General features: G+C 32.7%; 3 protein-coding genes across 5 annotated transcripts; 1 reads left to right on the top strand and 2 right to left on the bottom strand.

Annotated features, from left to right (window-relative positions):
- LOC141483239 (uncharacterized) lies at nt 1-26,203 on the bottom strand. Of its 3 annotated transcripts, none has more exons than XM_074177718.1 (3): nt 25,902-26,203; nt 24,366-24,623; nt 1-1,414 (listed from the first exon to the last, which is right to left on the bottom strand). In XM_074177718.1, the coding sequence occupies exons 1-3, from the start codon at nt 26,098-26,100 to the stop codon at nt 48-50; spliced, it is 1,824 nt and encodes a 607-aa protein (XP_074033819.1). In that variant the 5' UTR covers nt 26,101-26,203; the 3' UTR covers nt 1-47. The 3 variants fall into 3 exon arrangements, with proteins under 3 accessions (XP_074033819.1, XP_074033821.1, XP_074033820.1); XM_074177720.1 differs by having other exon boundaries at nt 25,781-25,907; XM_074177719.1 differs by lacking the exons at nt 24,366-24,623; nt 25,902-26,203 and adding an exon at nt 8,421-8,788.
- On the bottom strand, nt 10,373-13,407 carry LOC111513494 (uncharacterized). The gene is made up of 2 exons (XM_074177721.1): nt 12,894-13,407; nt 10,373-12,841 (listed from the first exon to the last, which is right to left on the bottom strand). Exons 1-2 carry the CDS (start codon nt 13,300-13,302, stop codon nt 12,672-12,674), a joined length of 579 nt encoding a protein of 192 aa, XP_074033822.1. The 5' UTR covers nt 13,303-13,407; the 3' UTR covers nt 10,373-12,671.
- Nucleotides 13,882-15,765, top strand: LOC141483240 (uncharacterized). The gene is made up of 2 exons (XM_074177722.1): nt 13,882-14,020; nt 14,876-15,765. The coding sequence occupies exons 1-2, from the start codon at nt 14,015-14,017 to the stop codon at nt 15,215-15,217; spliced, it is 348 nt and encodes a 115-aa protein (XP_074033823.1). The 5' UTR covers nt 13,882-14,014; the 3' UTR covers nt 15,218-15,765.

The raw sequence follows: 26,203 nt of genomic DNA, 5'->3' as shown, positions 1-26,203 counted from the left end.
TTTTACACTGAAATGGTTTTTATCAGTATGTTCTGCATATAAAAGCATTATGAATGAGTTTTTTCATGAGCTTTCAAACTCTTGTTTTGAGTAAATGACTTTAAGCAGATTTTACACTGAAATGGCTTTTCACCAGTATGTGTCCTTTTATGTTTTTTCAAACTACTACTTTCAGTAAATGATTTGAAGCAGATTATGCACTGAAATGGTTTCATTCCAGTATGTCTTTTTTCATGAATTTTCAAATAATTATTGTGAGTAAACGACTTTTGGCAGATTTTACATCGAAATGATTTTTTTCCACTATGAGTGCTTTCATGTGTTTTCAAACTACTACTTTGAGTAAATGACTTCAAGCAGATTTTACACTGAAATGGTTTTTTACCAGTATGAATTATTTCATGAATTTTCAAACAACTACTGCGACTAAATGACTTGGGGCAAATTGAACATTGAAATAATTTTTCAACAGAATGTATTTTTTCATGGGACTTCAATGAACTACGCAGAACAAATGACTTCGGGCACATTTTACATTGAAATTTTATCCCAGTATGAGTTCTTTCATGTGCCTTCAAATCACTTTTATTAATAAACGGTTTCAAGCAAATTTTGCATTGAAATGGTTTTTCACCAGTATGTGTTCTTTCATGAATTTTCAAATAATTACTGTTAACAAATGACTTTAGACAAATTGTACACTGAAGTGATTCATCACCAGTATGCGTTCTTTCATGCGATTTCAAATTACCACTCTGAAAAAATGACTTCGAGCAGAATTTACACTGAAATGATTTTTTTCCAGTATGAATTTTTTCATGTCTTTTCAAACTACTATTTTGAATAAATGACTTTAGGCAAATTTCACATCGAAATGGTTTTTCCTCATTATGAGTTTTTTCATGGATTCTCCAATAACTACTTGTAGTGAATGACTTTGAGCAGATTTTGCACTGAAATGGTTTTTCACCAGTATGAATTATTTCGTGCTCTTTTAAATGACTACTTCGACTGAATGACTTTAGACATATTTTACATTGAAATGACTTTATCCCAGTATGAGTTCTTTCATGTCCCTTCAAATTACTGTTACTAATAAACGATTTCAAGCAGATTCCGCACTGAAATGGTTTTATTCCAGTATGTGTTCTTTCATGAATTTTCAAAGAACTTCTGTAAATAAATGACTTGGGGCAAATTGTACACTCAAATGATTTTTCGAGAGATTGTGGTTTTTCGTGGATCTTCAAACTGGGCATCTCTGTTGTATGTACCATCTCAGGTTTCCCGATTTGATCGTTTACAGTGCCAAACTCCTTTTGACAAAACGCTGATGACTTCTTTTCATTGAAACTATCTTCTTTTTTCTCGATGACTGTTTCATTCTCTGTTTTGATGAAAACGTTACCAGAATCTGTAAAAAAAAATACTTTCGAACAAAAACCCAAACAAAATTATTCGGTAAAAAAAATTCATTTTTTTTTTTTACTGTTGATTTAACACCGCAAAGGGTAACCCTTTTGGGGCTATTATAAAACTTAGGTCACTTGTTAAAGATACAAAAAGTCAATTTTATTTCAATAAAATAAATAACTCTACAAACAAAACAAAACTACATGGCAAGTTATAAATGCGCTAAATGGTAAAGAAATTTAAGGACTTTTTTTTAATAAAAACGCCTAAAAACATCATATTAATCCATTTATTCCCGTTCAATATCCCTCTGCCCGACATTAGCAGGGTTAGTTGATGTTTTTTCCTTTGGATATCTGCCACACATACAAAGTCGTAGGTCTGCATGAGAGGAAAGGGGCAAACTTGAGCATGTCATACAATATATATATATATATATATATATATATATATATATATATATATATATATATATATATATATCATGCACACTCGATAAAATTTATTTATACAGTGTCACCAATAAAGTCCGCATCAAATGGGAAACTTTTTTATTTATCGTTTTATGTGAAATTTGATTTTGCCAGTAGATTTTGCTTAAGAAATGATGTCAAATGGCGTCTACAAAATAGGTCACGTGATTTCCTTAACCTGTCAAAATTGACATTTAAAAAAAGAAACATCGAAAAATGACATTATTCTTCAAAATATCCAAAAATATCAAATGATAAAAACATTTTCTTTTGTAATTTTATACCCACACACCAAGTTTCAAACCCATAATAAGTATTTTATATTTTCACTATTTTTCCGCACTCCTGCTTTTTTTACTTATCAAAACTTAAGCACACCTGTACTAAATCATTTATTTTAACTAAACTCGTCACCGAATCTCTTTTTTTGTAATATAATAATATTTTAAGAGCCTCTTTGATGTTAAAAACAAATTTTGAAAAATAAAAGTTGTCAAACTTGATGCAAAGTTCATCTAGTTTCAACGGGGCTTTCCAAACTATACAGTACTTGAGTTTTTTAATGAGCAAATGGCCTTACAATATGAATTAGAACAAAACGGAACATTAGGAAACAATATCTTAGAGTGTTTATTGTTTTTTTAACAAAAAATACAGTGGAATTTAATCTTAATTAAAAGGAACTGAAAATAAACATGTACCTATACCTAATAGCAAAAAAACACGAAAAAAAGACTCACGACATTAAATACACTACATTTCTGTATGTCTTCCATCGCGTTCTATGCAGATAATTGTCCTTCTTGATACATCTTTTATTGAGTTGCTGATACTCACAGGGTTTATGTTTAAAATAGAGTTTCTAATAACAGTTTCTAGGTGATTCACGTCACGAAAAGGTCTTTGTTTATAAACGATTTGTTTTAAGTAACCCCACAAGAAAAAATCAAGTGGGGTTAAATCTGGCGACCTAGGCGGCCATATTTGCTCCATATTTCGCCCAATAACTTTGCCCCTAAACATTTCTAATAGTTTCTCTTTGACTTGTCTTGAACTATGAATAGGAGCCCCGTCACATTGATACCACAGACTGTGTCTTATTTCAACCGGCATATTGTCCACTATATCACTGATCTCAGTATTTAGAAATTGCAAATAATCCTGAGAAGTTAAATTGTGTCTAAAAAATAATGGTCCCATTACCTGATTATTTAAAACACCGCACCACACATTTGTTTTAAATGAATATTGGTCCCGACATTCTATCACAAAATGAGGATTTTCCTGAGCCCACCACCTAAAATTCTGGGAACTGACTACGCCGTTCGATGTGAAGGTAGCTTCGTCGGTCCATAGGATTTTGTAAGGAAATTTTCTGTTTAATTCTACTTCTCCTTGGTACCAGAAAGAGAAATCTAGTCGAACATCGAAATCTCTTTCCTTTAAGGTATTTATAAATTTGGGTTTGTAGGGTTTGAATTTATTTTTATGTAAAATTGCTCTTACGCTTTCTCTTTTAACGCCAGTTCTATCTACAATATTGGTAATACTTGATTTTCTCTGTTCGATAACATCCAGGCAGACAGCCAACTGAACCTCATCATTATTGCGTGATGGATTATGACGTTTTTTAAAAGTATTTTCAACTGAACCAGTCAGTTTAAATTTTTTTAAAATCCTACTTACAGTGGATTGCTGTACATGTCTACCAGGATGTCTTGCGTTAAAAATATCAGCCACTTGTCGATGCAATGTGTTTTCACCACAAATTAGCACAATTTCAATTTTTTCTTGTAAAGATAACATATTATTTTAATTTTCATACATTACATTGAACTAACGGGCATTAATTTATTCAGTGACAGTGACGTTTTTTAAAACACATTATGTAGTTTCATATTTTTTCACAACCTACCCAGTTTTTTTAAATTAGTGTTGTTAGCGGAGTAGGTAAATGTAAATACTATGAGTTTTTTTCTTTTATTGAATGGGCTTCAAGAATCACGAAATGATGTTTCCTAATGTTCCGTTTTGTTCTAATTCATATTGTGAGGCCTTTTGCTCATTAAAAAACTCAAGTACTGTATAGTTTTGAGAGCCCCGTTGAAACTAGATGAACTTTGCATCAAGTTTGACAACTTTTATTTTTCAAAATTTGTTTTTAACATCAAAGAGGCTCTTAAAATATTATTATATTACAAAAAAAGACATTCGATGAAGAGCTTAGTTAAAATAAATGATTTAGTACAGGTGTGCTTAAATTTTGATAAGTAGAAAAAGCAGGAGTGCGGAAAAATAGTGAAAATATAAAATACTTATTATGGGTTTGAAACTTGGTGTGTGGGTATAAAATTACAAAAGAAAATGTTTTTATCCTTTGATATTTTTGGATATTTTGAAGAATAATGTCATTTTTCGATGTTTCTTTTTTTAAATGTCAATTTTGACAGGTTAAGGAAATCACGTGACCTATTTTGTAGACGCCATTTGACATCATTTCTTAAGCAAAATCTACTGCCAAAATCAAATTTCACATAAAACGATAAATTTTATCGAGTGTGCATGATATAAATAAAAAATCCGCGGTTTGCCCCCCTGTTTGGAGTGTTGTATCCACGAATTTTTCATTTTTGATATATATATATATATATTGATTGATGCAACTAATTTTCCTTTATTTTGAGTGTGTACATATATATATATATATATATATATATATATATATATATATATATATATATATATATATATATATATATATATATATTTATATATATATATATATATACATATATATATATATATATATATACATATATACATATATATATATATATATATATATATATATATTATTATTTATAAAGAGTACTTAACTATTTATTTTTTGATTTTCATGGAATTATTTTCCAGCAGCTTGACTGCATTAACCTTTCTAGATTTCATATCATTTCTAGAAACATGTGGATTCGTTTTCCGATGGCATTTCAGGTTAGCTTCCCAAATTTCTGCTACCGCAGTTGTCGGTTGATTGGTCAAACCACCAACACTGACATAAAAACTTGGCAAGTTGACTTGGGTGTCACACCAATAGGTGGTTCCACTTATGTTTCGCTTGCGTTTACGCAGCTATTTTTATCAAGTACTTTCTTGGTTTTTTCTCATTTTGTCTTCAATCGAGTACCGCCTGCCCGGTACTGACGATGCCCAATAGGCTGAAACAGCTGTATACCGGTGGCTCTTAAATTGAAATCAATATGGGAATGATCAAAGAGTACTTAACTATTTATTTTTTGATTTTCATGGAATTATTTTCCAGCAGCTTGACTGCATTAACCTTTCTAGATTTCATATCATTTCTAGAAACATGTGGATTCGTTTTCCGATGGCATTTCAGGTTAGCTTCCCAAATTTCTGCTACCGCAGTTGTCGGTTGATTGGTCAAACCACCAACACTGACATAAAAAACTTGGCAAGTTGACTTGGGTGTCACACCAATAGGTGGTTCCACTTATGTTTCGCTTGCGTTTACGCAGCTATTTTTATCAAGTACTTTCTTGGTTTTTTCTCATTTTGTCTTCAATCGAGGACCGCCTACCCGGTACTGACGATGCCCAATAGGCTGAAACAGCTGTATACCGGTGGCTCTTAAATTGAAATCAATATGGGAATGATCAAAGAGTACTTAACTATTTATTTTTTGATTTTCATGGAATTATTTTCCAGCAGCTTGACTGCATTAACCTTTCTAGATTTCATATCATTTCTAGAAACATGTGGATTCGTTTTCCGATGGCATTTCAGGTTAGCTTCACAAATTTCTGCTACCGCAGTTGTCGGTTGATTGGTCAAACCACCAACACTGACATAAAAACTTGGCAAGTTGACTTGGGTGTCACACCAATAGGTGGTTCCACTTATGTTTCGCTTGCGTTTACGCAGCTATTTTTATCAAGTACTTTCTTGGTTTTTTCTCATTTTGTCTTCAATCGAGGACCGCCTGCCCGGTACTGACGATGCCCAATAGGCTGAAACAGCTGTATACCGGTGGCTCTTAAATTGAAATCAATATGGGAATGATCAAAGAGTACTTAACTATTTATTTTTTGATTTTCATGGAATTATTTTCCAGCAGCTTGACTGCATTAACCTTTCTAGATTTTATATATATATATATATATATATATATATATATATATATATATATTTTTACTCTTGAAAATTTCCATGCAAGAATCACGTGGCTTCATGTTAAACATCAATCTAACAATTTATTTTGTGTGACAAATATCCTTTTTATTTCGGTAGCATTTCCCCATAACATGATATGAAATGATGGTGTTGAATGTACGAATGCATAATAAACTTGGATAAGAATAGTCTCATGAAGTTCATACCTAAATTGCGAAGTAGGATTTGGAGAACTTTTTGACAACTTTCAATATGCTCAGACCATGAGAGTGACTTATCAATCGTTACACCCAGAAACTTAGTAGAGTTATGTGTCTGAAGGAGTTCACTGTCGATCAGATTCTTCTTATTGAAATATATAATTTATGTTTTCTGTGAATTCAGCATCAGTTTATTGGAATGACAATATTTTGTCATTTCACTAATACAGAGTTCAACTAATAGAATCATATCCTCCATAGATGATTCAGCTATACCAAATGTTGTGTTATCAGCAAAACAGAAAACCCACTCCCCCCGGACAGTGGTTACATGAATGAAAAATTCGTCATTATTTGATGAGAAATAACAATTTGGAACATCTTGCAACAATAACAAATAACTGGTTCAATAAATGGAGGCTCCAGCCAAACCCATCTAAGTCTCAGTTCATCATATTTAATCATCGAAATTCCGCAACTTCTCCAACAATCAACGTTTTCCAACATATCTTACATGCAAAATCGACAGTTAATTACCTAGGTATTACGCTTGATTCCAGACTGAATTTCAACAGCCACGTCGATAACAAAAAAAGGAAGTGATTGCAAGAGCCGCACATTTCACAAGTTTGACAGTCCCGGGAGCAGGTGCAAACATATCAACAGCAAGCCGAATGTATAAACTAATCTGTCGTCCACTTATTGAATATTCGCACTCACTGTTTCTCAATATCAAACAAAGGGCCTTGAAAACAATTATAGTATCTGAAACAACGGCTATAAGGAAAATAACAAGATTAAGGCATCCCAATAACCCCAAACACAACCCTCCGAACCCTCTGCTGTACCAACTCACTGGTATTGAGGAAAGACTACCGTCACTTACTCAGAAGTTTGCTAGAAAAGACGACAATGTAGAAGTCATTAGAAAGTATGCTGCGACAAGAAACCCCCATGCAAGAGTACGACATCGACACACAACAGAAACACTGTTAGAAAAATGAACAACTTTATCAATGAAATTGTTTTGTTTGTTCATTTTTATATCCATATATTTTATTTTTTTTATATTGTAAAATAAGCTATGTTATCTCAAAACAATTTTGTACACGGGCGGAAGGACTTCGGTCGATAATCAGTTGACCAAAATTGTAATTTTGTTCAATAAATTATTATTAAATTTGAAAATAAATTGTAGAAATTTAAGGGGAAATAAATGATCACTACTGGGGAGATTTTTTGTAATTAACTATTATGTCACTATTTGGATTGATAGGTAGAATTGGAATGTCTGGCATTAAATGAATTTAATGAAAGCCTTTTTTACGCATTATAACTAAAGCACTCTCTCCGCGTGTGTTTCGCTAAACAAGGTAGAATCATCAGGAGATGATTAAAACGAAATCTTTCAACTAAGTTAGAGCCTTTTATATACAACTGGATGTACCATATACTTTAAATTCAGAACTGGTCTCACCAAGAAGGATCAACAGTTGTACCCTCCTCACAGGAATGTAGATCAGAATATTCTATTAGTTTTCAATATACAATAACAAAGAAAATATGAGGTCTGTTGAAAAACTAAGGTGAATGTTCAAATTTCCCAGGCTACATACATTCGATTAGCAATTTTTTTCATGTTGGTACATTCGTTTCGAAAATATGTTCACAGTTTCAGCTGTTCAGCATGTTTAGTTTTTTGGTGAGACACATAAAAATACAAGTGTTTTGCGTATTTGGAGATTTTCTGCTATCGAAAAAAAATATCAAAGAATTTGCATCAAATGTGTGAAATATTGGCAGTGGCATACGGTGATAGTACTCCAAGTGTTACCGTCTTTTCTCAGAAGTAATGAAAATATCAGCTGGTAGAGAAATCAAAAAGCATAAAAATTATGGGAATGTTCATTCCGGTGAGGATGTCATAGCAACAAAAACTCAGCTATAAAATTAAAACCATCTGATCATATTGAATGGGATTAAAATTTTTTTCAAGGACAAAACACAAACACTACAGGAAAATCATTAAGGCGCTCTAAGATCGGTGCCTGTGAGAAAGTAACGATTCACGTTGGATTTGAATCAGACTACAGTACCTGTGGTGAAGTAAAATGTGGGTTTTGAATCATGAGTAATATCTTACCCTGTATATCAAGGAACTTATTTTGAGGGCCTTCACTTATTTCTTCTATACATTTTTCTGATTTGGGTTCATGGTAAACATCAATGACATTTTCACTTTTAATCTGATCTACATCACATTTTTCTTCGAGGTTATGGATAACCATTTCACTGCCAAACATATCATAATTTCCAGATTCAGGGACTATTTCAGTTTCACATTTCACGAAAATTGTTTCAAAAATCATTTCATTCCCAACAGATTCAAGCTCTCTTTTAATAATTCTTCCACAATCATCGGTAGCCATTATCTTTGTATACAGAGAATGTTTTCAACGAAAATTCCTTTATTTTTGTTCAATTTTGACAACTCTTGTAGATAAATAATGTCATCCACTTCTTCTTCTGTTTTTATTTATTTTTGGTCCGGCTGTCCAGCACAGCTAAAATTGCTATCTCGGATAATAAGCACTCCTGGATGGATAATCTTAAAGATGTTGTTTTTTACATGTTTTGTTATTCGAATACATATTTCATGTGTATTGTTGGAAATGATTCAGTAATAAAAAACTATCTTGAATAATAATTCAGTGTCAATCAAATGGAAGGAAAAAAAGAAAAATATTTCTAGATTCAGTACAGACTGTTATAGGTTTTGTTCCAGATCAGTCATTTCCTGTTCGATCAAAATTATGCACACAATTTCCGACTGCGCTATGTTATATATCTGAATAAAACGACGATTTCCAATAGACTGTCTTCATTTCAGTTCTCAAGTCAATTACATAAAAAAAGCTGAACTATTAGGTTTCTGTTTCCGCCAAGGATGCTACGATTTACTATGTTTACATGGTGTACAATATATTGACTGAGAATAAGAAATACAATACGTGACACTCTCATGCGGTTTTTGATGGTTTAAAACATTGGAAACCGATGAGCCCTCAGGCACTTACCAAAAAAACCATGGTTACTGTTTGGTGGTCAGCGGCTGGTGTGATTCACCTATAACTTTCTGCAACCGGGCCAAACCATCACGGCAGAGTCCTATTGCGTCGTTCTGCCTCACCCACAATACTCCCCAGACCTCTCGCTAACCATCTTTTCAAGTTTCAAAAACTACACCTTCTCACGATTTGATCTCTACGAACTTTATTTGAGGAATATATCACAATATGTTTCGCTAGCACAGTAGCATTCTCAAGTGATTTTTCAAGCACTTCGATAATTTTCTCACCAGTAGAATCTTTGCCAATCAGGACCAGGTAAAAACGGCCTTCGTCGACTTCGTCCCGAGCAGATAATTTTTATGCTGACGAAATTATTCGACTTGTGTTACGTTGGCAAAAGTGAACTGATTCAAATGACCCTCATTTCGATTAAATTGAATAAGTATTTACCGAGATAGTACAGTTTGAACTAAACTCATAAAAATGGACAAAACTTTTGAAACAACGTAATAATATGTATTTTTTAAGGCGTGTCAATGCAAAAATCATTATATCCTTTCTGGTCAATTTATTTGCTTCTCCATAAACTCCATGGACTTAAAATTTTTGTTCAAAACCGGATACAGCGAGTTTTGCAACGCCACGCCTCATTTTCGCTTTGCTGGAGTTTGACTTTTAATGTTTACAGTAATAAAATTGTATTTTTGTAGGACTATTGAAAAACGTCCGCCTTCAGCTTGACTCGAAAAACTTTATTCTAACAAGTAATGGCGACATTTCTCTCTCGGTAAATAATATACTATCAAATACTATATTAGTCATTTCATGTCACTCAAACCTTTTTGTGGTTTTTGTCTTTCACATACACGTTTTCTATTGGCCAGACTCAATTATCCGCATATTTGATTATCCAGACTAACGTCGGTTCCAATTGATTTGGATAATTGGGGTTGTCTACTGTATTCCGTACTCTCCGCGTAAGATGAAATATTTGACTTAGGTTGATGTTTATTCAAACTAAAAGTTGTTTTTTAAATACTTATATTGAGAGCGTACAAATTACTAAAATTAAGACATGACATTTTCATTTGCATACGACGAAAACACATACTGCATAAAACTGACTGTAATAATGATGTCTACAAATTAGGATAACAGAAAATAGGTGTTTATTGGAAAAACTTTTAACGGTATTTTCTTAATAAAATTGAAAGGGATATTTGTTTAGGAGATTATAATTTTTTAGATTGGTATTGTCTAGATTGGTACTGAAGAAGCAATAAGGCAAGGATCTTATTCAGAAACCTCGGATGTCCGCCATTGATGATCACATTGTTCCATGTGAGTAAAATTTTACCTCTTTCATATATTATATTCTTTAGCGATCTTGTGATATCTGATACCTACATTTCCATAACGAATGTTTGAAGTAGAAAACTGAACAGGAGAAAGTGTTTTTTTTTTGTATAATTCAATGTTCATATAAAATTAGTTGTTTCGAAAGTTTTTTTTTTCTTTGCGTAATTTAAGGTTTACATGATGTAGCTGTTTCAAGAGGGCTTTCTCTTCCAGTTTGTGTCTGAAAGTTACTTCTTTGCATAATTTACACGTCTATGTAGAGTTTATTTTGAAATGAATTGCTTTCTTTTTTTGTTTGAAAGTTTCTCATATTTCTTTGTAAAAAGATGAATTGAAAGGCAAAAACCTTTCTTTCCCAATTTCTTGCTACATACGAGTTTTTACCAATGTAACACTGTTTATACACTTACAAATATATAATTCAACATTTGTTTAATGAATCAGCACTGCCCCAAAATATCAAACCATTCGATTTACACGTTCAAAGGTTTTGTTATTGGTTTTTGTCAATCACTGTTCACATCATGGTAAAACAATTCTCTTGAGAAACAGTTTTTGTTATATTTACTGACAGTAGTCAGTGACATCAACGTACACGTCATTTAGATTTGTTTTTCTAAACATAGCAAAAGTTTTCGAAGAAAATATTGAAATTATAAATTACTAGATGAGCTAAAAACTTCGTAGGCTAACACACAGATGGCGATACTAGTATTGATTCCATACGAATTTTAGTTAACCCCAATCATCAAAATACACGTATATGAATTTTGCAGCTCTCAGACTTTTACTTTTTTATTTATTCATTTAACGGGTAGTCCTAATTACAATTTGTTATAAAAAAATTATTTGTAAAATCTTAACTAAATTAAAGATAATAAATACATAATACAATATAAAACGCAATACAATAATATAGTGATAAAATCACAGTACAATTTTGTCATGGAGAAAAAAAAAGTTTGTAAAATCTTAAACTGAACTAAAGATAATAAATACATAGCACAATAATAATATAAAACAAAATACAATATGATAGTAAATTCACAGTACAATACAATAGTGGTACGATATCTACTATATAAAAATGGATGTTTGTTGGTAAGTGATAAACTTACATTTTTCTGTAACTCGCCACTAGATGGGCTGCAGAGCAATTTTTTTGAAAGAACTGTTCTATACACAGACTATATACTCTAGACGGTTCACAGAGACGGAAAAAAGCGCCATCTGAAGATTTGTATCAGTACCATTGTGACGGACGCGGGATATTCAAATGTTGTATATAGTTGGAATATTCATTTTATTCAAATGTTTTTTGGAAATTTCAGCGTATTGTTTACAGTCTCAAACTACATTTTATATTGAGTGTTGTGTGGACTTTGAACAATACGCAGAAATTTCCAAAAACAATGTAAAAATTATAGTTAGAACAAATTCTTAACCACTTCTTTATGTTGCAAGGCAATAAGGTTTTGAAAAATCAGCTGAATTATTATAGATATTTTATTCAGAACATTTCAACATTAAACATTTTGTGTGATTATATGTTCAGGTTGCTTAGAAATCTTTTTCTTTATTCTGTTCAAACGAATTTTATTGGCTTGTAATTTAATTACATTTTTACATGTATACGGTTTCGATTTTCCCTGTATAATTTGATTTACACGCTTGCACCAATTATGTGTTGTCATGGTGAATTATATTATTTTCATGTTCCTCTTTGTTGCAAGATAAGAATTCAAAGCTAGCCTTGCCTCTTACTGTATTTTCAATTATACGAATTGAATGTTTGGAGTATGGTTGTTTATCTAAACAATATTTTATCACTTTGACAATATCACAAAAAGAAGTGAGAAATGATAACGTTGGGTAACACAATCTTCTAGTGAATGATCCACCATATTCTCTAAACGAAATTAACAAGTTTTGGTGTGAATGATAATTCATTGAGAACATACATTTCAACATATGTCTATATGTTTATATTCATTACCTTCAATACTGTGAGAAGATTCGTTCAATTCTGGAATCTCAATGACTAACTCATTAAATTGAGTACTTTCTTGAGCAGTACTATTTGAAGACTTAGATGTTGATGGAGTACCATATACATCATTTGGGCCTGTTGAACCTATAAAAAAATCTGTTTCATTTAAGTTCCACGAATTAAAATTTTTACTCACCAGGAAGATTTAGAGTTGGAACAGCGTTTCCAAATAACTTGCGAGTCCAAGCAGAAATGTATTTTGCCTCAAAATGACTATCACACAGCCTTCTAGAACCGTAAACTTCTTTTGGGTCCATTTCCATCAGTTCCAAGTTATTAATTACCAGTATCCATTTCTTGAACCTATTTATATCTTTATCTGGATTAGGTAACGCGTGTCTTGTACTAGATATACTTTTGCAATGAGGAACGCAACATTTGTTGTGGTAAACCATTGTAAAACAATCAAAATAACGAAATAAATAATCACTAGGATACACAGTCAAATAACACCACAGACCAACAACACACGAGTGACATGACCATCTTCTTCTTATTTTTGACATACATAACAAACCACAAGAATATATGTGGGTCCGTGACATAAAACCAAAGAACAAATTTACAGTGCCATCTTAAGATTTGCATCGGTACTAAAAAAGGGATTCAAGGTGAAGTAACCTACGTGAACCGTCTAGGGTATATGGTCTGTGTTTCACTGGTTTCTTGGGACTAAAGGCATTTCTAAACGGGCAACATTTTTACTGTAATATGTTCGCAGTAATATTCACAACTATAGCCAATCTATTATGACAACATTGGTAGCAGAATATGGTTCGGCAATATATATTTCGACAATAATTACCTGCAACAGTGTGACACATGTAATCAAAAATAGTTTGTTTCGTAGATGAGCTACATAACCGGGCAACAATGTCTGACGACGAAATGATTATTTTCGCGGCGGCTCATATTGTTTTACAAGAAGACGATTCGACCTTACTTCAATAGGCGTGAAACTTTAGATAACTTGAGTCTAGAAATAAGTCTTGATAATAAGTTATTTAAAAACTTTTCAAGAATGTCAAAGAGTGACTATGAGAGTTTTTTTTAAACAAAATTGGCCAAAAATAAAGAGAAATGATACAAACATGAGAAAAGCAATACCTGTTTACACAAAATTGGCGATAACTCAACGATTTTTAGCGACTGGTGATTCATATAAAAGCTTGATGTATTTGTTCAGTGTCACATTCATCGATTTCTGTTATTGTTTCAGAAGTTTGTGCAGCTTTAATAGAAGGATTAAAAGAATACATGAAGGTAAGTCAACATTGATTTATTAAGTAATAATAATGGTAAGTAAGCAGTAACAATAATATAGTAAGTGATTAGTAAGAATTTAAACAAAGAATCATTCATCACATTGGGGGATAGTAACCAACACAAGTGTCTCATAAGCAGAATTTGCAGTAAGCACAGTTGGACCTGGAGAGGCATAGTGTTCACACTGAGGGCTGATAATGGGTTGGAAAGTATTTTGCGTTGCCTGGGAGTTTGAATGGGACATGTCTAAATATTGGCTTTGTGAAGTTCTAGCTCCGCTCCTGCTATCGTTGTTAGGACTTTGCAACGGTGTACTGGTAGATGAACATTGTTTTTTATACATTCTCATATCAGAGTCAAACATAATTTGCATTATTTTTAGTTCTGCCTGAGCACATGTGTGAGCATCATATTTGCTTAACTTGTTTGCTATACGCTCTCCAAAACCACTATATTCATTTCTCCTTTATTCACCAGCATCATGTATAATCTGTTCAGCCCTTCCTAAAATTGGATCTGCAGTCTTAGTGCTCTTAAAGACACGTGCTTTTGTGGTGGGATGTGAGGATAGCAGAGAGTCCGATGTTTCTGAATCAACACATTCTTCTTGGTCAGCACTGTTGTCAGTGTCTGGGATTTCAGTCACCTGAAAATGCAAGAAATGCTAAATAATATAAAGGAAAAATTATCTAATTAAATTTCTTTATTAGATACAGAATTTAGATGAAATGACCTACTCAGTGCTGAAAACTAAGTTAGAAAAAAATAATTGAAAGGTTGCAGCAGGTTGATTTTTACTCAAAAAATTAGGTCCCTGAATTGGTGCAAAGTTTAATAATTTTTTGTTTTCAGATGCTCTCAAAAGTGACAGAGTGGAAACAAGTCGCGAAAGATTTTGAGGATCATTGGAATATTCCTCACTGTTTGGGTTCAATGGATGGCAAGCATATTGCAATTACTTGTCTACCGAACAGTGGTAGTCAATATTTTAATTATAAACAGTATTTTAGCATAGTGCTATTTGCTGTAACAGATGCACGTTACAATTTTTTGTATGTACATGCTGGAGTTCAAGGAAAAATATCCGATGGAGGAGTTTTTAGGCATACAGCTTTTGGGAAAGCACTCCTAAGCCAAAATCTTAACATACCGCCTCCTGAATCCCTCCCTGGTCGAGTAATGTTAACACCATAAGTTTTCCTAGCAGATGATGCATTTCCTTTAACCGAAAATATTTGTAAGCCCTATACTATAGATTTGAACATAGGGTCTCCTAAACGTGAATGTAACTACAGGATATCCAGGGCACGCCAAATTGTGGAAAACTCTTTTGGTATCTTGGCTTAGTTTTACGTATATTACACACAACTATTAATGTTGACTTAAAGCATGTACAAAGTATAGTTCTAGCTTGTGCATATTTGCATAATTTTCTGCGACGAAACACAACAGCACAAGCTCTGTATTCACCACCTGGGTGCTTTGATCGTGAAGACAGACGTTGGAACAGTAACACCAGGTTCGTGGAGATTGGATGAGCAACACTTACCAGATTTAAGAAAACTGGGGAGAAATGCAACCACAAGAGCAAAAGCAATGAGAGACGAGTTTATGAATTATTTTATGACAGAGCAGGGTCGAGTGGCATGGCAAGATAAATATTCAGCACAAAGAACTTGATATCACTGTACCATATAAAAATATCCTTTGACAAAAAAATACATCAGCTCTTTTACATTCTATTTGTGTAGTACGTTTCATTATAATGTCTGTTTACGTTTTCAATAATTACGTTTACGAAAAGTCCATTTTAGAACAGAACATGAATCCAGTTATCTTTTTATTTAAGAGAAGCGAAATATTTTTTGCTCCGTGGGTACCTACGCTATCAGTCATTAATACAATAATAAAGATACTCACCTGTGTTGCATTTTCACTGTCCAATTCGGTATTTGGGCTATCTTGACTAAGAATAAATGTTATGCGTCGAAAGCAAACCATTTCACTTATTTACCGCCGGCACAACCGCTTATAATCTTCTTTTTCTCCCCATTCTTTGCGTAAGTTCTCAAGCTTCTGAATTTTTTGTAAGCCTCATCACTGGTTATTTCCAAAATTTTCGGAAATAACAGCCCATCCATCTTTTTTAGCACTTCTATCTTTATATATTCTGGTTTCCACATTCCACAACTCAGGGTATAAATGTAACTCATTGATAAAATGAATAAAATTTTCATTAGACCACGTATTAGTCATTTCATTAATCATTATGACCTCCGATGTACCACCAAAACTACCTAAACAAGCCAAAACAATGTAATATTGCAGAGTATTTTCGTTCGCCAAGCGATCGTCCGGCAACTTCGCTGCGACACATATAAATACATGCGGCAATAGAATAGAATAGAATTTATTCATCTGTAAAAGCAGAACATAATATGTTACAAAATAATTTGGTACACAAATGTTACTACTTCATTAAACTAGTCAACTAAAATCAGAATAGAATAGTCTATTTATAAGACTATTCTACATACACAACCTACTTTCAATGCTAAAATTTGTTAAAAAAAGTAATATTCAGTCATTTAAAAATTCCTTCACATAATGTTGCCAGCTACTCTGTTGCAGCCACATTTAGAAAGTTTAGAAACACCTTAACAACGAATGCTTTTTATATTGATTAATAGAATAGAATTTAATCATCTGTAAAAGCAGAACATAATATGTTACAAAATAATTTGGTACACAAATGTTACTACTTCATTAGACTAGTCAAAAAAAAATCAGAATATTTACCTATTTATAAGACTATTCTACATACACAACCTACTTTAAACGCTAAAATTTGTTAAAAAAGGTCATATTCAGTCAGAATAGAATGCTTTTCTCAGCAAGAACTTACTTAAAAGAGATTTAAAAGTTTTAAAAGCATTGAAATTTTTTTCACTGCCATATTTGTTCTTGAAATAATTATAAAATACGATGCCTTTTTATGTGTGAGAGCATTGACCAATGGCAAGTCTCAAAAACGGCTGCTGCAAATTCCCTGCACTTCGTGTATTATAGTTATGGTGAGCACTATTTGTAGGTAGTACTTCCAATTGTTTTTTTTACGTTTAAAATAGTTTGAAATATGTACAATGATGGCACAGAATAGATAATTCAGTAAATATTTCTTTGCATGATATTCTTTGATGTACCCCTTTTATGCATCTAATAATTTTCTTTTGCTGTAGAAATACTTTTTCTATTTGAGTTGAGCCTCCCCAAAATATCAACCCATAGGATATATTTGATTGTATCAAAGCATAGTAAACCAATAACAGCACGTCCATTGACACTGTATTCTTCAATTGCCTTAGTACAAAGCAGTTTTTACTCAGTTTATTACATAAGCTGTTAATATGGTTTGCCCAGCTTAGTTTATGGTCCAAGGTAATACCTAGAAACTTTGTTGATGTGACCTGTTCAATACTTTCGCCATCAATTCTAATCAGGGAACAGAACGTATTATTGATGTTTTTTGGAATGAATGAGATAAAACTTGATTTTTCTCTGTTCACACACAAGTCCGTACTGGTACACCATGTGTGAAATTGGTTTGCAACGGTGTTGGCAGTTTCTACTGTTTTTGCTAAATTGTTTTCTCTCACTATCATAATTGTGTCGTCTGCATACATTATTTTGTGCGCTTGTTTGCATGTTGAGGTGATATCATTGACAAAAATAGTGAATAGTACTGGACCCAGTAGCGATCCTTGCGGTACCCCTACATTTACAGTTTTCTCTTCCGATTTTGCACTACCCAGTATCAATACTTGTTTTCGATTTTCGAGATACGACGTGAGCCAATTTAGTGGCGTCCCTCTAACACCAATGTGATAGAGTTTCTCAACTAGGTTGCAAACATAATTCTGCCATAGCAGAACTGGTAAACTTGTTTTGTCGAAAACCGTGTTGAGATGAGCGTAAGGGATTTCGAGATTCAAGGAAACTTGTTGATCTCGTGTTGAAGGTCATGTCTATGATCTTTGCAATCTGACTCTGTAAGCAGATATTTCTATAATCATTCATGTCATCTCTCAACCCTTTATTTTTATAGATAGGTATTGATTTAGAGATTTTCAAGGAATCAATGTACTTTCCAGAGGTGAACGATTTATTAATTATATGTGAATATGTTGAATAGAATATATTATATACTCAATTTTAGAATTCACTTGCTGCTATCAACTTCTCTGATAGATCACACCTAATTGTAACTTCTGGTTTTTTTATCTATATTGATCCCTTGTGTTGTTCTAAACTTTTTTATCATGAAGCTTAGCAGATTTACACCTTGCACTCACACTCGAATATCAACGGGAAACAGATTTTTTAACGGATTTCTGTATTGTTGTGGAAATATTTTATAGTAGCATGACTCTATAGATAGATAGATAGATAAAATTTATTTGTTCAGGATAAAAATACAGTACCCCTGAGGGCATAGAACATGTCAGTATAAATATAGACATATATCACAATAATATTAGGTTAAAAGAGGAAGGAAAGATGTACAGTACATAAACTGCACAAAAATATATGCATACATATAAAAATAATAATACATGTAGATATAGGCTCTTACGAGTACATGATTGTAGTAATAGCAGTCAATAGTATATATACATTTACAAGTTTATCCACTTTCAACATCCGACAATCCATAGCATTACTTTAATTTCAATTTTATTTAATTATCATGACCTCCTGCTCAATTTAACCCTTTCAAGCTTAATGGTTTCAGCATTTAACCACCTTTTCAACAATTTTATTCATAGCGGCTTTGTGGCTTTATGAATATACCACACTTTCTGCCGTAGCACACAAGCACCATCTATTGGTGAAAAGTCATACTTTTAGAATCGGAGCTGCAAGTAGTCTGTATAGTCCAGTCATTATAGTAAGTTCACCTCGGAATTCGAGATTACCAGCTGTAAGTCTGTAAATACTTGTATATTGACACCCTAAAAGTTGTCTCAAAACCTACATATGGTAGGGTGTAAGCAACTATTAAATTTCAAGGTCAAAGGTCACAAAAATCGGTTTTTGGCGCTTTTTTTTGGAAATATCTCATTTCCTATGGGTTTTTTGCTATTTGTATTTATTATCAATATTATTATCAATATTTATTTATCAATATTTATTATCAATATTATCAATTTATATACAACATTCTCTACAAATTTTGTTAAAAAAAATTTCATACGGTGAACCGTTTTCGAGATAGAGGGCGGAGAGCGCGCGGTCACAGCATCACTTCAGGTCAACCGGTGCCTCCTGTCGAAAACGCGCCATATATAGTTGATGAACTATCGATAAATCAATGATTATAAATATTTGTCAATTTTTATTAACTATTATATTATTTCTTATCATTTTTTCCTAACTTATCCACTTTTTATTCAGTATTAATTTATTTAACAACACTTACCTGCCCATGTAATTGCAGAATTGTTAATGAAAATATAGGATTTATATTTGAATTTTACCCTAATTAATATTTATAACTTCTTAAATGATGAAAAAAAAACAAATAAATTATGAATTAATCTTTTTATTAAAAAATATCATTGAATACATTTATTTTTATTGAAAGTGAAGAAATGGAATAAAGGGTACAAAAACTACAATTTATAATTTTAATCATCTTCTGCCTCTTCATCGTCGTCTTCTGGCTGCTGGTAAATTTCAAACTGGTCTTCATTATCGTCTTCAATGACATTTGTCTCAAGTTCTTCTATGATTTTGGGGTCAAAGGTTCCATCTTCGTGAATGTCGCTCTGATATGGTAGAGCATTGAGACAAGCTTGCCCATTACATTGGCCACAAGCTAAAGAGCATTGCAAGCCCGCTTTCTTGCATCCGCATCGCGAACCACAACCACTCTTGCAGTTGCAGAAAATTGTATTTAGCAAATCTTCTGGAGCAGGTGGTAAAATTGTCATGATAGGCTCCAGAAAATCGTTTCGCATTGCCCAACCCCATACCTGGGGTTCCAAATCATGTCCTAACCAAGTTTGAACTTGATAATATACACGGTTGAAATGATGATGAGCAGCTGCACTTGTTGGTGGAATATTCCAAGCTGCACAGGTTTATTAAGTTTTGTAGACTTGACGTAATGCATATAACGAAGATGATCGAGACTTTTCACAGATTTCTGAGCATTATAGACTGCCAATAAGGTTTGAGTTCCACTCTCTAATAATCTCTGGGCCGAACAATTTTCTTCCTCCTCAAATGCTGCAGCTAGTTCATCCAAATTTGTCAGTTTCTCACAAACTTTTAAAAATTATTTTTTCCTTTTTTAAAAAGCGCAGAAGTTGTGTCACAGCCACTTAATGCGTGCAGAAATAAAATATGTTTTTTAGAATGAGGATAATTATCAAAACTTTTAGTCGAGTATATCTCCGTTTTTACATTACCTTTCCCAACTTTTTTAAAGAAAATTTCTTGTTCATAAGACAGTGTACGCCCAATTAAAATGACAAGTAAATCAATATCTTGTCCTATTATAACTGCAGTTTTTTTAGACTTTTATTCTTCAATTGCAGTTTCAATAATAAGAACATCCGCATCATCTCTGGCTTGTTTAGTAATAATATTTGCAGCTTGTAATTTTTCAATTAACATATTAATGAACTTATCTTTGTTATTTCGATTTGATAAGAATTTTTCTTGAGTAACTGGTACAACCATTGTTTCATCGAAACAAACTTCATACGTTTTTGAAAGTGCAGCAGGTCTTCTCTGCTGCTCCATAGCTTTTACGTTCTTACTGTAGTCTGAATATCCGACAAATGCAATTATTTTGGAACAGTAATGCCTTTGTAAATAATTCATGTATTTATCAAAAATAATAGAAAAAGTATCTTCTCTGCTCCATACAATATGAATAGATATAGATTTAATGCATGAAGAAAATGATAAAATATAATATAATAGTTAATAAAAATTGACAAATATTCATAATCATTGATTTATCGATAGTTCACCAACTATATATGGCGCGTTTTCGACCGGAGGCACCGGTTGACCTGAAGTGATGCTGTGACCGCGCGCTCTCCGCCCTCTATCTCGAAAACGGTTCACCGTATGAAAAATTTTTTCAAACAAAATTTGTAGAGAATTTTGTATTCTACAATATTGATAATAAATACAAATAGCAAAAAACCCATAGGAAATGAGATATTTCCAAAAAAAAGCGCAAAAAACCGATTTTTGTGACCTTTGACCTTGAAATTTAATAGTTGCTTACACCCTACCATATGTAGGTTTTGAGACAACTTTTAGGGTGTCAATATACAAGTATTTACAGACTTACAGCTGGGTATCTCGAATTCCGAGATTCTTACCTAATTTAAGCTTAAATGACTGGATTAGTAATCTAGATATTCATATGGTAAGCTCACGTAAGTAACAAGTTTTCACGACACAAACCGGTTTTACTGATATTATTTTTTGTATTGAGCTCAGAATGGCAGGTAGGTGTTAAATTTTCAATGATTATTGAACATATTTTCGATATTTTTCATTGGTTATGTGAAATTCATTTCAACAACCTGTACTTTGATTGTGATTATGGTGGTTTCGATGAGAAACCACAAAGCAGCTGAACCACATGATGAAATTCAAGACAAATCCAACTTTATTTTATTTTTAGATCGATTTCGGAGTTACGCGAGACTTGAAAACATGGACTACGATGATTACCTCGCAATATTTGAAGAAATTCCATCTGGTCGTGAATCCGAAGCTAGTAGTGGAAGTGATGAAGATAATGATTTGAGACTCTTAGAATCTCTTAAGATGATATTATTTTTCCTGCTCCTTTTCCAGAAGATACTCACGAACAGGAAGGTAGTGAAAATGATCAATACAGTAAGGACGACCTAATAGCTCTGGCAGAACTTAGTAAAAAACTTAATATTACTACACATCACCTGGAGAGTTTTTGGAAGAATGCGGACATTACAATTTTTCTGAGGAAGTCAATTCACCTATTGACATATTTCTTGCGTTTTTCCACAAAAGTTATTTAAATTAATCGTTTATCAGACTAACCTGTATGCCACTCAAGCTAGTAGTCGCTTCGGCAAAGCGTTCCAACTGACAAATATGAATGAAGTGAAAAATTTTATTGCCATCAACATCCTTATGGGCATCAAACATTTGCCGAGCTACCGAGATTTTTGGTCTACTAAATTAGAACTAAGGGACTCTTATATCTCCAACATGGTGCCTAGGATAAGATTTGATTGGTTGCTAGGTAATTTACATCTGAATGACAACATATTACAACCCAAACGTGGAGATTCTGGTTATGATAAACTGTATAAGGTTAGGCCGTTATTAGATATATTGTCTGAAACTTTTGCTGCGCACTATAAACCACCATCAAGAGACATTTCGATAGACAAATCGATGATTCGGTTCAAAGGTCGTTTTCATCCAGTATATGCCTAAAAAGCCTGTCAAATGGGGATATAAAGTTTGGGTTCGTGCGTCACAAAGTGGGTATATAGATCAGTTTCAAATTTACACTGGAAAGATTGGTGAGTCATCCGAAAAAAACTTGGGTCCCAGAGTTGTCACTGACCTTACCAGGTCGCTTATAAATAAAAATCATCATGTTTTTATGAATAACTACTTCACATCATTACCACTTTTACGCCAGTTACAAGGCGAAAAAATGTATGCTTGTGAAACAATCAAAAAGAATAGGAAAGGAACACCCACTGACTTGATTCCAGACAATAAACTGAAAAGAGGAAACTTTGATTGACGAATTACAGATGATGGAATATCATATATAAAGTGCCCCTTGATCATCAAGGATTACAATGCCAACATGGGGTTTGTTGACAAAGCAGATATGCTCAAAAAAATATACGAACTCGACAGGAAAAGCCACAAGTGGTGGCACAGAATTTTATGGCATTTCCTAGATGTAACAATCGTGACCAAATTCAAGCTTAATATTCTTTTGGAATATTACGCCTACATCAAGGCGTTGTGCACTTTGTAGTACCAGAGATGAACCGCACAGAACTAAATGGTCTTATTTGAATTGAAGGGGTTATATTTTTAGGAGTGATTAATTTTTTTGGAAAAGAAAGTTTTTGGCTTTCTACTACTCCATCTGATACAAAAAAAAGGGGATGAGAGAATCTTCCAAAGTCTGAAAGTTACTTCTTTGCATGATCTACACATTCATGTATAGAGTTTCAAATTGATTACTTCCTTCCTTTCTTTGGAAGATTCCCACTTTTTTTGTATCAAGATGTAGTAGTAGAAAGCCAAAAACTTTCTTTCCCAAAAAAAAAATAAATAAATGGTCTTGTACTACATGTTCAGTCGATTTGTGCTTGAAAGATAAAAAAATTGCTTTTCAAAATACCATTCAAGGGATTAAAAATAATTTTTGTAAACGTTCATCAATAAAAGTACTCAACTTTGAAATTTATTTTCTCCGTTAATAGTGCTTTGTGGTTTATCGGTGAAACCACATCATAATTTTTTTTTGTGGAAAATAAAAAAATTTATACCACTTCTAGTAAGTTTCTTGAACCATGTTTTAGTTGATTTCATGTTATGGCAAATGAAAAAGAGAAAAATCTGAAAAGTTGCCTTGAAAGGGTTAAGCAGTTACGATTTCTGTACTATTACATTCAGAAGCTTTGTCTTTAGATGTGTTTTCAAACTACTATTATGAAAAAAAGACTTCAAGCAGATTTTTACACTGAATTGACATCACCAGTGTGGGTTTTTTCATGAGATTTCAAATTAGCATTTTTGATAAATAACTTCGAACAGATTTTACACTGAAAAGATTTTTTTCTTGTATGAGTTCTTTCATGTTTTTTCAAACTACCACTTTGAGTAAACAACTTCAAGCAGATTTTACACTGAAATGGCTTCTCACCAGTATGAGTTCTTTCATGAGATTTCAAATGAGCACTCTGAAAAAATGACTTCGAGCAGATTTTACAATGAAATGATTTTCTTCCAATATGAATTCTTTCATGAATTTTCATATAACTATTTTGAGTAAATGACTTGAAGCAGATTTCACACTGAAATGGCTTTTCCCCAGTATGTGTTCTTTCGTGAGGTTTCAAACTACTGCTATGAATAAAAGACTTCAAGCAGATTTTACACTGGAATGTTTTTTTTCCACTATGAGTTCTCTCGTGTGTTTTCAAAGTACTATTTGTAATGAATGACTTCAGGCAGATTTTGCACTGAAATGGTTTTTCACCAGTATGAATTCTTTCGTGGGCTTTCAAATTACCTTTTTCAACAAATGACTTTAGACATATTTTACATTGAAATGATTTCTCCCCTGTATGAGTTTTTTCATGTATTTTCATATGACTTTTCCAAATGAACGATTTCGAGCAGATTTTGCACTGGAACGGTTTCACAATAGGATCGTTTGCAGTGCCAAACTCCTTTTGATATAACGCTGATGACGTAATTTCATTGATGTCCTCTTCCTTCTTCTTAATGACTGTTTCATCCTCTGATTTAACAAAAACGTTCCCAGAATCTGTGAAAAAAATTACAAATGAAATAAATTCAAAATTTGATTGGAAATTTAAAAATAAATTGTAAAAAAATTCAAGGGAAAATGAATTATTAATACTGATGAGAGTTTTTGTAATTGATTATTGACTATTTTCATTGGTAAGTAGAATTGGAATGCCTTGCATAAAATCATTTTAATGAATATTTGAACTGAGTTAGAGCCTTGTATATACAACTGGATGTACTGTATTAGAAGATAGTAAAGAAGATATTATTATTATTATATACATCAAAATCAGAACTGGGCTCACCGAGACGGATTAACAGTTGTACCTTCCTCACAAGAATGCAAATCAGAGGAAGATACCTTTGTGAAAATTCTACTATTTTTCAATACACAAAGAAGAAATAACAAAGAGAATACACGATCTGTTCAAAAAATAAGATGAATGTTCAAATGTTGCAGCTACATACATTCGATCAGAGATTTTTTTATGTTGGTACACTCGTTTACCAACATAAGAAAGTTTCAGCTGTTTAGCATGTTTAGTTTGTTGGTGAGAGGCATAAAAGTTACAAGTGTTTAGCATGTTCAGCAATTTTCTGCTATGGAAAAGAATTGATCAAAAAATATGCATCAATTTGTGTGAAAAGTGTAATTAAGTGCTCAGAAACACTTGAGATTTTTACAGTGGCATATAGTGATTGTACTCTGAGTCGGAAAAGTGTTTACAAGTGGTAGGTACAAGTTTTTCGCAAAAAACCGAAAAAATGTAATTCAGAATATTTTGTCAATCGAGATGAAGTGGAAAAGTATCACCTGGTGAAGGAATCAAAAACTATGAAAATTATGAGAATATTCATTCCAGTGTAGATATACTAACAACAAAAACTCAGTAATAAAATTGAAACCAATAAATTGATGGATGTAGCCCTTACTACGTGGCAGAAAATCATAATGAAGAAAAGAGAATTGGAACTTTCTATGTTTTTTACCACTTTTAATTGTAACAAACATTACTGCAGTTTCTTCTTATAAAGAAACGAATAAAATGTATGTATGTAAGTTTTAAAATGTTCCTATAGGACAAAACTGCATTAACATTGAACATAAAAGTGGTAATAAAAAACATAGAAAGTTTCAATCCTCTTTTCTTCAAATTGATCAAACTACATCACCTGTGGTGGGTTTTGAATTGTGAGTCATATCTTCACTATGAATATCAAGGAACTTAATGTGAGGGACTTCACTTATTTCATCTATACATTTTTCTGATTTGGGTTCATCAGTGACACTCACTTTCAATCTGATCTACATAATATTTTTCTTCCATGTTATGTGTAACCATTTCAAAACCTAACATATATTGTCCAGATTCACCGACCATTTCAGTTTCACTTATTTCACATTTCATGATATTTGTTTCAAAAACCATTTCATCCCCAAGAGATCCAGACTCTCTTTTAATTATTCTTCCATAATCATCGGCAGCCATCATCTTTGAACAAATTAACAGCCAGTTTCACACTGCTAATTTTGTTTTATTAGGTTTGTTTTGGTTCTGTATTTCGAACTGTTGTTGAACAGTCCCGTATTGACGC

The sequence above is a fragment of the Leptinotarsa decemlineata genome, unplaced genomic scaffold, assembly GCF_025532065.1.
Source record: "Leptinotarsa decemlineata unplaced genomic scaffold, Ldec_3_MD MMD2_tig00003192_RagTag_RagTag, whole genome shotgun sequence".
Classification (NCBI taxonomy): domain Eukaryota; kingdom Metazoa; phylum Arthropoda; class Insecta; order Coleoptera; family Chrysomelidae; genus Leptinotarsa; species Leptinotarsa decemlineata.
The sequence above is the reverse complement of the archived record's forward strand: the minus strand, read 5'-3'. Positions and strand labels throughout refer to the sequence as shown.